At 31.0% G+C, this 16487-nt stretch overlaps 1 protein-coding gene across 1 annotated transcript in view; it reads left to right on the forward strand.

Moving 5' to 3' along the window:
* The window catches only part of disp (RND transporter family member dispatched), a 127312-nt gene that overhangs the window by 62418 nt on the left and 48407 nt on the right, over nt 1-16487 (forward strand). The window contains exons 6-8 of the mRNA XM_075371606.1: nt 2064-2211; nt 8002-8222; nt 13704-13877. Of these exons, the coding sequence (XP_075227721.1) occupies nt 2064-2211; nt 8002-8222; nt 13704-13877 (543 nt within the window). The remainder of the gene's footprint in view (nt 1-2063; nt 2212-8001; nt 8223-13703; nt 13878-16487) is intronic.

Below are 16487 nucleotides of genomic sequence, written 5' to 3' on the forward strand. Positions count from 1 at the left end.
TATCTCATTAGCTATCGCTAAGTATAATTTAAAGGTCTACTTTATTTACGTATTGTAATAGTACTTGTTTTCCTCTATAAGTTTTTTCAATAGCAATAGGACTTTGTGATATCTGTACTATTTAAGTAATTTAGACTTAAATTTAGAATGCTATTCATGAAGGTAGATACAAAATACGAAAAACGCTTAAAAATGATATATGATTCACTTTAAAATTACATGAAAATTGTTCTTCCATGGAATTTTTTGGAGCTAATTATACAAATCCTTTGGTGGAGTTCCAGTGAAATTGCCTTTCATACTGACTATCTAAAAAAAATTAGGAAACCTTTTTTGCATGTAGTCAAATAATATATTTTTGCTCCTTTATCATATTTTTGCCTAATTTAATGATAGTAAGTTTCATATTGTGCTATCATATTAAAAATCTCTGTTCTTATTTACAATATGTAAAACTTGCATTTTGCAGTTAATATCTTTGTAAGTTTCTGTAAACTAATCCAAAGAAGTTTGTGCTCAGGTGGTTTTTTGCATCTGAACAAACTAATGGTGCTGCAAGTAAAAGTAGAATTGACTAAAAAAAATCACCTTATAGAAAGTGGATACAAAGACATTAACTGTAAAATGCAATTAATTATAAAACATAAATACTGAGATCTCAATGTTTAAACAAAATAAAATTTACCCTTATATTAAATTTGACAAAAAAAAAACATCTAATGAACAATTACTAGAAAAATAAACCAAATATATTATTTTATCGTATATTAAAAACATTTTCTAACTTTTTTTAAGATGGACTTTACCCAGGAAGAATTTGATTAGATGCGAAAATGTTCTCTGGCAGAATAAATTCCACAATAACTTTAAAACGAGTCATTTGTAATTTTTGATAATTTAAAAATGTTTCCAATAATTACACCAGAGGTAATAAGTTGTGAGGTCCATAAAAAAAAGTAGGAAGGTTATAATATACAAGGGCTGTTTTTTTTCAACTTCCGATGGGCTGTAAAAAAAGACACATTGACATAACAAAATGATTTTATTACTAAAAGTTGATTAGTATCTAACTTATTTTAGAAATATAATCACCGAAACGATTGAGGCATTTGTCGTATCGTGACACCAGCTTTCCGATGCTCTCTTCAAAGAAGTTTGCTGCCAATGAGTTAAGGTATGACTTGACAGCCTTCTGAAGTTCTTTGTTAGTAGTGAAGTGTTGTCCCCCAACCGTGCCTTGAATTCTTAAAATAGTTGAAAATCATTAGGTGCTAGGTCTGGATTATAAGGTGCATGTTTGAAAACTTCCCTCTTCAATTGTTTGAGAAGGTCTTGTGTCACTTTGGGACAGTGCGATCATGCATTATCATGGATCAAAACCACGCTGAATGAGAGCACACTCTTCGTTTGTTCTGGATTGCTCTGCGAAGGTGACGTAAAGATTCACAATAAACTTCTTTTGTTTTTGTCATCCTCTGCTCCATAAAGTCCACAAACAAGACACGTTTATGGTCCCATTAAACTGTAGTCATTGTTTTCCTGTTTCTCAGTGTCTGAACCTTTTCGGCTTGTTTGGAGAAGAAGTATGCATCCACTGCTTAGACTATTCTTTGGTTTCGAGATTGTTATACTGGATCCAAGTCTCATAGACTGTAATGATAAACTTTAAAAACTCTTCCTCCTCATTACCGTAATGCATGAAAACCATTAACGGCCATGTTCAGTTGCCCGTAGCTCAGCTCAGACTGATGCAATGGAGCCGTCAACGATAGAGGTTGTGGTGGGGGGTAATGCAAACGCACAACATGCAAACCTGACTCCCACCAATCTCTTGTTTGCTTAGATGCACAATTGGAGGTTGAAAAATCAGCCCTGTTATACATATATATATTTTGAGAGTTTTTGTGGAGATAATACAAATTTTTGTATCTGTCTTGTGGAATTGCTTTTAATCCATGTAGATTTCTGCATTGACAGGTCTGTTTTCATTAATTATTAGATAAGTTTTTTATGAATTTACAATAGTGTGTAGTTTTAAAGAATTTCTTAAATCGTATTTTCAGGTAATAGAGATCGATCCTAGAAATGATAGCGAGTTATCATTAGAAGATGAAGAATGGAAATCTTTAGTCAATCCTTACATTGAAGATGAACATTTGCACTCATTTCAAAATCAACTCTCTGACGATGGTTATTTCTGTGGCTCACCTAGTATGTATTAATTTTTTAAAAATTATATTTAAAAGAAGTCCATGTTCAAATCTTTATTATTATAATAGCTTTTTTATGACTTTTATCTTATTTTCATGTTGAATAAACTACTGACAATAATTTGCTTCAGTATCTTGTCCCATATAAACTAAACAATTTATTAATCTGATACTCCTTTAGGGAGTGTACTATTTAGTTCGACTCAGCTTTAATTGTTTACTTTTTGTTAAAACACTAATATAAATAACTTTCGATAAATTATTGGTAATAAAAATTACTGTTACAGCAATGAATCTTTGCATATCACATATGCATTTGTATTTTATTGATTGCTAAAAGTATACTGCTAATTTATTTCAAACTAATTTATTTCAATTATTTCAGAATAGTATTTTGAGTTAGATCACATTAATTTAAGGAAATATGAACTGTAAAGAAAAATTACAAGTACTTTATTTTAATAGGCTACATTGACTTTCAAGAGCCCTGAACTGTATAGACTTGCTGTACTTATATATTTATTCTGTGTACTGCATACTGAGCTTAGATCTTGTGTGTATTGTATAATGTGCAATTAGTCCTTTGGTTGATTATAATTATTTTGCGTAATGCTTTATGAATTCATAAAAAAACTAGTGTCTTTGAAAATGGTAAATAACACTGCTAGACAAAAAAAATTTTTTAATGTTTCTCTAAGTGTGATACCATTTCTTGAATTGCTTTCTTGCATACATTACAGATCTGTAAATACAATTTTTCTATCACCCTTAGTTTTAAATAAATTACACTTCAAAAAAAATTAAGGGAAAATATAGTTAAAATCTGTAAAATTTATAATTTTGCATGGCGATACCTGTGTTAGAATGATTTCGCTGATGATTTTCTTTTATAAATAGCCTCAGGCACATCCCGAATTAATGTCCAACAGTAATTGGCTAGTATGTTAATATTCCATTTTCCTTTATGGCAGCTTTCCATCACCGAAATGTCTTTGTGGAAACATTCACAGTGTTTGTCACTTACGTCTCCGAGGTTGTCCAGGGAAAAATCCAGATGTGAATGGAGGAAATGTATTTTCAAAGACATATTACATCCCATAATTCTGTTTGAAGTAAAAAGTTGATTAACAGTATCGTGGTTATTGTCGGATTTTTGTTTGCTGAGAAAACCTTTGCAAACGTCTTTAAATGAAGCCCAAGTTGCACTTTCTACATTATTTAACACTGAGTTAAATACATCATCTTTTACCAACTCTCTTATTTGAGGACCAACAAATGTTTCTTCTTTAATTTTTCCTTCACTTACATTCAGAAATTTCTGCCTGATGTGCAAAAATCCGGGAGTCCTTCTTCATTCCTTTTACAAAATTTTTCATTAGTCCTAGCTTGATATGAGTGGGGTTAAAATATTTTTTTGGGTTCAACTAAGGGTTCATGAATAATATTTTTGTCATTTTTTAGTTAAGTTGTCTCATTTCTTCCATTTTTTGGTAACATAATGTTTATCCCTAGCTTGGCTGTCCCATTTGCAAAGAAAACACATGTACGTAGTGTAGCCTAACTGCATGCCTAACAAAATAGCTATAACGTTCAAATCACCATATATGTTCCAGCTATGTTTTTTATAATTTATTTTTTCAAGAACATCTTTCATATCATCATATATGTTGATATATGTTTCACATCATCATATTGTTTGTCTCTTTCAAATTAATACCATAAGTGATTGGTATCAAAGGATATTTGTTACCGTTGTGTATTTGAACTACTTTTGAACTATACTTGATGAATCTATGAAAAGGCGCCAGTCCTCAGATTTATGAACTTGTCCTAACTGCAGCTTAAGCTCATCTATATTTGTGCAATAAACCAAATTATTTTCATCAATAAAGTACTGAGAAAGTTCTCTTTTGTCAGCTTCAAAAGCCCAAAATGTTTGTATTTTTTTAAAAGTAAATTTCAACCTTGCAGTCTTGATCTTAACAGTTCAGCTTGATTTTTTGATAAATTTAAATCCCTAACCAAGTCAAATTCACCTTGTGATATAAGATGTGGTTTATTGGAAGATAATTCAAAATCAAAATCATTGTTGTTTTTCTTCAGTACTACCTGATTCTTCATTGCCGCTTTCGAAACATACATTCATAGGTGGCCCAGGAAATGGAGTAATTTCAGTGAGAGGTACAGGCTTGATTGCAGATTGCAATGAAGGATATTTTACAGTATGTTTAGATTTTTTTAGAAATTCCAGGCACCCTTATTAAATAAAAGTAAGTAATAATTGGTTACATGATCCTTTGGTTTATGCCAAACCATAGGTACCAAATGGCAAAACCTTCCGTGTACCTTTCAGCCATCCCCTTAAATGTACAGAACAGTTAGTGCATACTATATGAGGAGCATACATTTTATCCTGATCACCAGTTTTACACTGAAAGTACAAACGATGTGCTTTTTTAATTAAAGGTGTAATGTTTTTTCTATTTGATTTTACGGTAAACTCACCACATACATAACAAAAGGTATCCTCATCATTTACGCAATTTCGAGGCATTGTGACACTGCACTATTAACAAATTTAAGACAGCAATAAGATTGAACAAAATTAATTCATTCTTAAATTCCGTACTTAATACAAACAGCACAGTTGTGTTTTCAGCTACATCTTTTGACCTGCACAGATATGATTAATCTTGTCCATGAAGGCTCACTCTTCATTATTAGATATGATGTCATATATGTGACTGTCATATGTTTTAATTCTTTGTCTAGTATTGTTTATTTATAGCTTACAAATTACGTTAAAAAAGTTAAACAATAAAAAATGAGGTAACAAAATACAAAATAGGAGCTTAAAATGCTAACTATATGTTGAAAAATGAGAAAAAATCCTTTGATTAAAACATAAAATTTTTTCAAAAATGGTGGATAATAGAAAGATTCTGAGTTCATATTTGTTTTCAGCATCAAAAAACAGATTAAAATCATGTATCACATGTTAGGAAACAAAAATTGCATTTATCAGTGTAATTAATATTTTCACAAATTTGAACAGCACCCTTCAGCCAGTCCAGTAGTGAAGCGTAATACTCTGGTGATGAACCTGCCTTTTTCTAGATAGTCTGTAAGCTCTGCACCATGAGAATCCCAAAAATCCATAGAAGTGACTTCAAATGGAACCGCTTTCTCTTTCTCTGGCACACTTTCATCCACTCTCACTCATTGTTTGGACTGCGGTTTGATCTCTGGCATGTAACAGTGAATCTATATTTCATCTATTGTTAAAAATATCAAAGAAACTCAGTGGAAATATGTTTAATTAAGCCTAAATATCCTCAAGAAGAGTTCAGTCAAATGTGTTTTTGGTCGACTGTTAACAAATGTGGCACCTGTCAAGTGGAAAGCTTTTTCATATTCAAAACATCATGTAAAATGAAGTAGAGATTGTTTATTGAGATGTTTGCGAAGTCAGCAAGCTTGTGAACCTTCAGTCACTGATTATTTAGTATGGCATTGTGGATTATTATGATTATTTGATTTGACATAGCAGTTTTTAGGCTTCCCGATCATTCATCATCTTGAATGGAAAAAGCTGCATTTAAATCAGCGCTCAACTTTTTTACCATTGGAAACAAGGAAAAGAATCCTTTCTTCAAGGATCATCAAACAAGGAGAAGTGGAATCTAACTCTTCTTGTATATTTATCAGCGTTAAATCTTAAAACAGAATACTTATAACAGCTCAAACTACAGTTTTATCCATTTTTCAGATATGTCAAAATAAGCAACTAAACATGTACATCTGAAACTTCACAGCATACCATCCGAAGGATTATGCTTGACAAATATCATAATCATTTGATCATATTGTCCCATCTGTGTGTTAGGCCAAGAACTTTCCAAATAACCCTAGTATTTTACTACAGTAATAAATAAATTTTATCAGGATAATTTTTATCATTTAGCCCATATGTCTGCAAACACACACAGACACACACACACACACACACACACACACACACACACACACACACAACTTACAAAATTATATAGAAAATAGGTGCTAGAACTGGTCAAATATTTTTTTATTTATTGTCTTCTTATGTTGTTTACTGTAAAATAATGATACATTATCATACACATGCACATATGCTCACACACACAGTATTTCTTCATACTTATTTCATTTTATTCAAACTCTTACAGAATGTTTATTTAGTTTTAATTTTCTTCTTTACATCACATATAATATTTACTTTTTACTCTTCATACATGCACATACCACTGCGTGCAAAGAGGGAAAATATACATTTTTTAGGTAATTTCATTAAATTTGCATACCATGCATAAATAGAAAAATAATATACTATTTAAAGAATGAAGTCAGTTATTAGGCCATATTTCAGTTTAAGATCTGTATAAAAGAAATTTATTTTAAACATTTTCCTGAATTTTATTATAAAATACCAAGTACATTTCCAAATCATTGTTATTTTGTAGATTCTATTTAGTAATTTAATACTACTATTAATGCTGTGTCATTAAAATGTATCTTGAACTACATGAAAGACTTTTCTTTAAAAAAATGTCCTTAGCAAATTTTATATAAAAATACTTGTTAGAGAATTAATTTTTTTGTAACAAAAATTATCCATTCTGTTTTTTTATCATCATTATGAGATGTATTGCTCGTTTTTATTTTTGGATGAAAAGTGGAAAAGAAGTGCGCATGTTTATGATGATCAACATTTTTGTAAGTTTCTTTTGATCTGTTCTGTTAATGATTTGAATAGAAGTTAAATCTAATTTTATATTATACTTTATATAGTCTTTAGTAGTTTTTTAACTATGCATTTCATGATAGTCCACAATTTTACCATTACATGAAAAATTTTTTTTTTGTATTTCAGTTCATAAAGAGTATGCAGTTAATGATTGCTCATATTTTTTCATTATTTGTTCTTGAACTTCCCATTTAAATGTAATATGTATTAATATATAGAACTTTCTTATGAAACAGTATTCAAATTAAGTTGAACGTTGTGTATCAGAAAAGGGAATTGTTATCTGAAATTTCAATTGTCTTTGAAGGATGCAAATTAAATGAACAGAATAGGAATAAAAGTACTTATCAAAAATTTTGTTGCAGCTCATTACAATACCATAATTATTTTGAAAATATACTATCATGAAAAACATTATCTAATAAGGAAAAATAATTAAATTTTTTGTTAATAAAAAAACTATTAATTTACTGATGTGAATTATTATGTAGTAAATTTTTCACCGCAGTGCTGTTTATTGTTTGTTCAGTTTTATTATTCAAGATATAGGATATTTTATAAAAAACTAAAATCCATAAGCAGTTTTATTAAGACTAAAAGTAAAACCAACTTATAAAAAAATCTATCTTCGTTTTGAAAAAAATTTATTGTTTATTTTTGTTCTGGTTCCATGCTGCTTGTTCTTGTAGTTGACAGGAATACTATGTCACTAGTTATACCAAATTTTACTTGAAATTAATCTGATGTGACTAGATCGCTTTCAAAACTGTAAAAGTGTTCCCAATTTATTGTCAAGTTTCTTGGAATTTTTTTGTTATTAAAAATCAAGTTTGCTAGACCTCTATTGTTCTTAGAAATTAAAAAAAAAATGAATTTAGTTGTCCTTTTACTATTTTATATTACTTTATACTCATTAAACCTTCTTTTGTAATAAATATTAGCAATGATTAATGAGATTATCATCTTATTGTGTTCTGTTTTTTATCATCTGTTTTTTCTTATGTTTAGATCCTGATTATTCTCGTTTAGTTTTAAAAGCAGATGATGGATCTGATTTGTTTACGTTGGACGCAATGCTGGAAATGTGTCGTATTGAAATGGAATTAGTATCTGGTGAACAGTTTTTAAACATCTGCGAAACAGTATCTGCCCATCGCTGCTGCCTTCCTTGGTCCTTACCAAACTACATTGCACTCCTTAACAATCGCACCTCATGTCTCAATATCACTGTCAGTTTTATTAATTATGCATTTTTTTGTATTAATTAAATTTACTGTACATTCATTTAATCTAAAGCGATTAATATGTTCACTGCCAACATTAAATTAGATAAATAACACTCCACACTATCCAAAAAGTAAAAAAAAATGTAATAACTGAAATTTACTAAATTTCAGTTTCTTAAAATGTTTTTGGTTATATTCATAGGCTATTAACTTTAAAAATATTTCTAAAACAATTATTTGTCAATTTTTTTTTATGGCCATTTTCCCCACTTTATCTGAGATTTAATTTTAATGAGAATTTTAAATTCAGATGTTCTTGTTGATGCCACCGTACTAAGGGAATGAGTGTGGAAGTTTTAGAATTTGAAAAATGTCATGCTTATCCAGGATTAAAATTCACACCATCATGTAAAGACAGAGATGGTTGCAGAGTTCAGGAATTATTTTCAATTAATATTTCATCAGAAACAATGTTTTGTAAATTATCTGTAGATATAGTAAGATGTGAATGTTTCTTGTCGGTATTCTGTAATTATATTCCAATATAATTTGTGAATAGAAATATTTTTAAACTGAATAATTTTTATTATTTTCCACTTAAGTTTTACATTTAATGTTTTTAATGTATTCATTTTCATCATTTATACATTTTTTGAAAATGTATAAATTGGGAACAATTGTATTGTTTGGAAAACAAAAATTTGAAAGACATCATTTTAAGTATGAAATATAAGGAGTTTGTTGCTCTCGTTGTTTAAGTGATTTGTATACTAGAACTAGTCACTGCAATTTTTTGCACTTGTTGAAAATTGGGAAAAATGTTCTGCTTTATTTTAACTGTTTGGCACATTTTATTAAAGGGATGATTGATCCAAATATTGTAATTTTTAAGATAATGTTGAAGTTGAATAATGTATTACATGTTTGCACTTCAGGGATGTGGAAATTATGTATTTTTTTTTTATTTCAACACATCCTTGGCAGTGTAAGGAGATGTTTTTTGGTTATCATGAAGTTTGGATTATTAGAAAATTTAAATTATTTAAACAAGCTCCAAAGATTTAGATTTAATGTAATTTTACAGTTTGTGCCATTATTAGAAAAGTAGCAAGAATAATTTATTTTATGCCTTTACAAAAAAAAAAATTCTTGCCCAGCTCTGCAAGAATTACTTTATTTTACTTTATTTACTTCATTACTTTATTTTACATATTTTTTTTTACAATTATTTTGTATTTTTGTGCAAGAAATACATAAAACATAAATAAATGATAAAACTGAAAGAGATATATATTTTTTTATTTAATATTAATATGTATTTTCTTTTTATAAGAAAATTAAATTATCATAACTGTAATTTGATGAAGTAATTAAAAATAATGAGTAGACTACATACAAGCATAAAGTTTAAACTTACTCATCACTGTGACTCACTTTATAAGTGCATATGACCAATACAAAGTCAACGTAACCTCAGTTTAAGGTTGTCGACCTTAAATTGAGCATTACTCAAGAACGACTCAACCAATCTTCATCAAATTTTACATGCACAACATCAGATAAACTACTACAGCATATCTAAATCTCAATGCAATTAATGTAATACTTTTGGAGGATTTTGAGCCCCAAAATTTTATACATCAATATTTGAGCAACAAGATTTTATATTTGAATGGTATTTTTGTAATTCGCATATCTCAAAATTTAAAAAAAAATTTATTTTCACCCCTCAATCCCACCATGCAACCAAAAAAATACCTCAAGTTGAGGTTTTGTTGTCTCTTGTTGAACTTAAATTGAACATAACTCAGGAACAACGTATCCAATCTTCATCAAATTTTCACATGTACAACTTCAGATAAACTACTACTTCATATCTAAATGTCAATGAAAAATGTTGTAGTTTTGGAGATTTTTGAGCCACAAATTTTATACATAGGATTATATATAAGATATATATATATATATATATAAGAAAATTACTTTTTAAGTATATGGTATTTTCATATTCTTCATACCTGAAAGTGTAAAGAAAATTCAATTTCAAACCCCATTCCCCACTGTGTGGTCGAAAGTAATATTGTACTATTCAAAAAGTCATTAAAAAAGCTTATATTGTTCATTTTTGCTTTCATTAGTGTACACTATTTTTTGGTCTAATTATTATTGCTGCATTATTATTGTATATATATGTATGTGTATTTTTAAGCAGTTCTGTTAATAACCATACTCCTCTGTACCAATACAAATTAATTTATATTTAATAGATCAACCCTAAGTACAGAACAATTGAAATAGGATGACTTACCTTATTTCATCACATAACAGAAACGCTTTCGCAAATTTGATTCACATCATCAGCTGAATATGTTATATATATTACAGAACCATCAAAAACTATCCATTCACTTATAATTTTATGTTAAAAATATTTTTAAATTAATATTATTATATTAATATTTAAAATTTTTTAAATTAAATTTAACTTATCATATAAAAATTTTTTTATGATTATCTTTATCAATATAAAAATTGCTTAAAATTACAAAGATCAGTTAATTCAAATTAATGTAAAAATGTAATTAAAACAAAGATAAAAATTACATAATTAAAAATTAAAAATCAGGTGGCTCACCCACCGGGTTGGTCTAGCGGTTAACGCGTCTTCCCAAATCAGCTGATTTGGAAGTCGAGAGTTACAGTGTTCAAGTCCTAGTAAAGCCAGTTATTTTTACACAGATTTGAATATTAGATCGTGGATACCGGTGTTCTCTGGTGGTTGGGTTTCAATTAACCACACATCTCAGGAATGGTCGAACTGAGAATGTACAAGACTAACTTCATTTACACTCATAAATATCATCCTCATTCATCCTCTGAAGAATTATCTAAACGGTAGTTACCGGAGGCTAAACAGGAAAAAGAAAGAAGATCAGGCGGCTCAAGGGACATTGAGGAGAAGGTTCATTCTGGCAGTGGTGTTATTGGATGTGCAGAATGTGTTCAATACACTGCTGTTCAGATGGATTATGAAGGAGATGGTGGAGAGAGAGGTCCATATATAGTTAGACTTGTCCAGAGCTATCTCAAGGATAGGACGGTGGTGGGTGTTGCTGATGGTGAGCAGTTAAGTTTTGCTATGCAATCTGGGGTTCTGCAGGGTTTGGTCCTTGGGTTGTTCCTGAGGAACCTCATATATGATGGTGTGTGGAGGTTGCAGTACCCAGAGGGGGGTATATCCAACAGGTTTTGTTGACAACCTGTTGCTGGTGGTAACAGGCAGATCAGAGGAAGACATGATGACCAGGAAGAGATGATTTGGCTGTCAAGTTGTTGATAAATGGTTGGAGGAGAGAGGGCTCAAGTTAGAGCCCTCAAGTCAGAGAAAATACGACTAGTAGTGATGGCTGGGAAGTGGAGATTGCGGCCCATAAAGCTTGTTGTGAAAGTGGTTGAGGTTGAGCCACTCCCCAAAGCGAAGTATTTGAATGTCTGGCTGAATAGTAAGTGGTCGTTTCAGCCTCATATGGTGGAGGTGGTGTGCAAGGCTCATGGGACTGTTGCAGCGATCTCTCGAGTTATGATTAGAGTTGGCAGGCCTCGTGCTTAAAAAGAGGATGTTAACTTCGGTGGCGAGGTCTGTCATTCTTTATGAGGTGCCAGTTTAAAGATGTGCATTGCAGAAGGGTATTGTGGTTAGGTGTTTGAAGGACCTTCAGAAGACTTTGGGTGATAGGGGTTTCCAGTGCTTACAAGACTGTGTTTATTGAGGCAGTGCTGGTCATTGCTTCACTTCCGCCATTTGAGTTGCTGGCCGAGGAGGCGGCGAATATAATAGATGGGATGCCAAAGCAAGAGGCACATAGTAAGCTGATAGAGAATTGGTAGAGGAGGTGGTTGGCTGCTGCCACGGGGCAGTAGACCTGAAGATTAATTCTGTGTCTGAGGCCATGGCTAGACAGGAAACATGGGGAGGTGTCTTTTGAGATTACCCAGTTCCCGACTGGTCATGGGAGTTTCAGTAAATATCTTTACAATAGGAAGTATAGGAGAGCAGATGTATGCATCTATTGTGAGAATCTTGACACAGTTGAACATATGATTTTTGAATGTTTATGGTAGGAGGTTGAGAGTAGGGAAACACTGGAGGAGGGTTACACTGGACGGCATTATTGCTGCGATGCTTCATAGTCCGCATAATTGGGGATGGTCAGCCGTATAGTGATGAAGATTATGAGGAAGAAGATGTTGGAGGAAGTCAAGGACTGACCCCCTCGACAGGAGGTTTACTAGGGATGGGCAGACAGCCTGTTCAGGAGGGGTGGGATGCTGAGGTGTCCCACTTCCGATGATTGAATGGGGACTCCTGGAGCCTGATAGGATGGGATTTCTCTTGAAAAAAAATAGACTTGTTTTGGGGAACTCCAAATGAAAGAGGCATGAAAAAGACTGTCCTGGTCCATCACACAGAACTGTCAGGTACAACAGAGTTGAGAAGCTGACATGGCTGTTGTGACGGATTACAGGCAACTATCACCTCATTGGCTGTGTTGAATGATGTTGTGGGTCCAGGCTTGGGGGGAAGGAAACTAGATAAAAAAAGATGGATTCTTTGATTGCTGTCCAGTTAATTCATGAATTAACAAATAAGAGTGAGAGATATGAGTGGAGCAGCATTAAATTTACCAACATGTGTGAAATATCTAAAAATGGTTCAGTCAGTTATGCAGTACAAAGCAAATTGCACTGTTATTGTCAAACAGAATGTTTTGTTTGAAAATAACACTCTTATTACATTCAAATTAAGCTATAAGGAATTCAACATGCTGCCTTACTGATGACTCACTATTTAGTATATAATTATCTCTAGATATTTTACTTTTTTTAGTCTTGCTTTCAACATCCTTCTGCAATGCCCAAATTCAAAGCTTGTGTTCCTTTTCCTTCTTTTTAATGTGTTACTTTCACTTAAAGCTGCTCTCCAAGCTTATGCTTTTAAGTTATGCATTTTTCTTTTTTGAATTGGTGAATGATTTTTGTATTATTCTTTTTAAAAGTATTCTTATTTATTTACTTACTTATTTATTTTTTGTTCAACTGCGGCCGTCATTTGTTCATTTATTGTATGAATTTTGGACTGTCTTCTGAGATATTATTTTATAGAAATTTCTGCATCGTTGAACGTTCACATTTCTTTCTTTAAAAGTAGATGTTAATGGTAAACGACTTGATGATCATGGACTTAAAACAAGTTGCAAGTGCAAGTAAATTACTACTGCAAAGGTTAATACCGAAAAATTAATTAACTTTGTGAGTAACTTATTTATATAGTCATATGTAAAACCTTTTTATTTGTTTAAAATGATGAAGCAGTTTATCATTTTACAGAATGAAGATTTGAATGCAACTCGCACCTTATTTATATAGTCATATGTAAAACCTTTTTATTTGTTTAAAATGATGAAGCAGTTTATCATTTTACAGAATGAAGATTTGAATGCAACTCGCAGCCTTCTTGAATTGTGCACAGATTTCTATTACGACCTTAAATTAGTGCCTGATTTTGAGAATAAAGAAGTGCCAGAACAATGTCGCAGACATAATGCTGTTTATAATATCATACATTATCTTGTTGATACTGCTTTTTTACCTCCTCATGTAAGTATCAGTTATTCTTTTAATATTGAATAAATTATTACTTTTTCTTGCCTGTGAGGATGTGCAATGTCAATTGAAAGCCTTAGCAGTTAATAATAGATCCAAACTCTGATCTCTTTAGAGGATATATTCAATATTGTCCTGTAACATATAACAAATTCTGTCTCAGAATATATTGATTACACATACATGTTTAAACAATTATAGAACTATACCAAAATATCTAATGTGTAGAATGCTAAGTATACTTAGTACTTGTAAGTACTTTCACTAGATGGAGTTTGAATGCAGTGTAATGTTAATCCTGATCCTGTTCGTTTGAACATTCTACATTTTCCAGAGTTATTCAGCATCAAGATACTTTTAATTCGCTCATTTATTTTTTTGTAAGATCTAAAAACCATTTCTTTTATAAATTTGATGTATGAAAGACAATTTTTCAGTTTCAATTTTTTGCAGTGTTTTAAAAGTTATTAACTTTTAAAAATAGAAAATTAAAATTTTTCATATTTTTTCATCGGTAAATTAAAAGTGTACAGATCTATATCTGTACACTTTTAATACTTCAATTAGATGTATATATTTTATATACAACCATAAGTTTTTCTAGCCACAATAGCTTCTTGAATTCACCCTATCTTCATTCAGAAATATGTGAATGACATTGTGAGATAGTGTATGATTATTTTCTATTTTGTATATTTGCTTTCTTCAGAATTTATCTTAATATAAGTAAAGTTTGAATTTATTGTTAATATGTATAATAAAAACCATTCAAAATAAATTTTTATGTTAAATATTTGAAGGCTATATTTACCCAATCAAGTAACTTTATCAAATTATCCATATCACATCCTTTCCTGATATAGGTTATCATGTAATCAATTGGCCTGCTTATCTCTTAATTTAATTAAATTTGAAAAAATTGCATTACCTCTCTGAGGATTTGATTATGCGGAACTTCCCCGAAAATTAAAATTTTATCAGTATTTAAATCTGCAACTTATAGAGAAATTAAGCAAATGATTTTCTTTAATAATAAAATGGTAATTGTATCAATTTTTTTTAAGAAGTATTTTAAACCACTGTAGGTTTTGCTGAACAATTTTATTTGTAAAAAAAAATGTTTAAATATGACGGTGGTTTGAAAAGTTTGTAAAGTTTGAAAGTTGACACTGCAGGTGCTTATTCAGGGGATTTTCAGTTAGTAACATCTTTCAGAAGAATGCACAGCAAATTCAACCTTTTCAGTTAATTTTCTGTGTTTGGCGTTCGTTTGAATCAAGAAAGTCAAGAGATTTCTAAAAAAAAGAATGAAAGGTAGTTGGGAGTTTTGCATGTTGATTAAACATTACTTTTGAAGGGCAAATTTCAGGAGACAGAAGAAAAACTTGATAAGTATCGACAAACAATGGATTGTATCTTGTTGAGTTGTTCCAATGGGTTGTTGCATGCAGCAGGGAGTCTGCACCATAGAAAGCGAAAACCGTTCCTTCAGCCAGGAAGATTATGGCAACTTTTTTTTGGAGATTTGAAAGGGATAATCCTCATCGACTATTTATAAAAAGATTCATCGATTGCAGGCGAATGAATACTAGGCTAATGAATACTATTGGACTGTTTCAAAAGCAAGCTGCAATAAAACCACCAATGATTGGCCCCCAAAAAAGCCCTTTTCTATCCCGATAATGCACCTGCTTATTCCTCTGCAGTTGTGGTCAGAAAATTGATAGAGTTAGGATTTCAACTCATTTCGCCACGGCCCCAGTGTTAAAAAATGGCTGGCAGAAAAGAGATTTTATTCAAACAAGGAGGTGATTGCAGGAAAATATGCCTATTTTGTTGAGTTGGAACAATCCTATTATTTGGAATGGATCAACAATCTGGAGCAGCGTTGGATGAAATGAAAAAGCTTAAAGGAGACTACAGTGAGAATTACATAAGATTTATCCAAAGAAATTAAGTGGGCTTTATGTTTGCATGGAATTATCAAACCACCCTCATACAATAATAACATTTTGTCTTTAATCCAAAATATGCCTAGTTTGTGTTAAAATTATTATTGTCTTTATAATTAAAGGAGATATAAAATGTGTAACTGTTTTAAAAATGTATATTATTTGTGAAGTACAAAAACAATAAATCTGCATAGAGAACAGTTCCAGTCTTTAAAGAAAAGAAAAAAGAATGGGGCAGTGAATTAAAAAAGGAAAATAGAAAAATTACTCATATTTTACTGATGGATAATAATTTAACATATCCAGACATCCAAGAACTTACACAAATCAAAGTTGTCTCTTTACCAGTCAACACTATAAGTGTACTATAACTGATCGATGATAGTGTTATCAGTTGCCTTGAGGGCTATTACAAAATAAACATGCTCACTGAAGAAAGAGAAAATGATGAGATTATATTTAACCGGAATCATGCCATCTTTACTTTTCAAAAGGTTTGGTTTGGTTGCAGTTGAAACTAAAACTCATTTTGGTACAACAGTCTTAGTATGCAGAAAAGATATTCTGAAATAGATGATGAAATATCTGCTGCTCAATGAATGGATTAAATAATTTAATGTGTCTTGGTACCTTCATTTATATCTATCTGGTA

The sequence above is a fragment of the Lycorma delicatula genome, chromosome 7 (assembly GCF_047948215.1).
Source record: "Lycorma delicatula isolate Av1 chromosome 7, ASM4794821v1, whole genome shotgun sequence".
NCBI classification, from domain to species: Eukaryota; Metazoa; Arthropoda; class Insecta; order Hemiptera; family Fulgoridae; genus Lycorma; species Lycorma delicatula.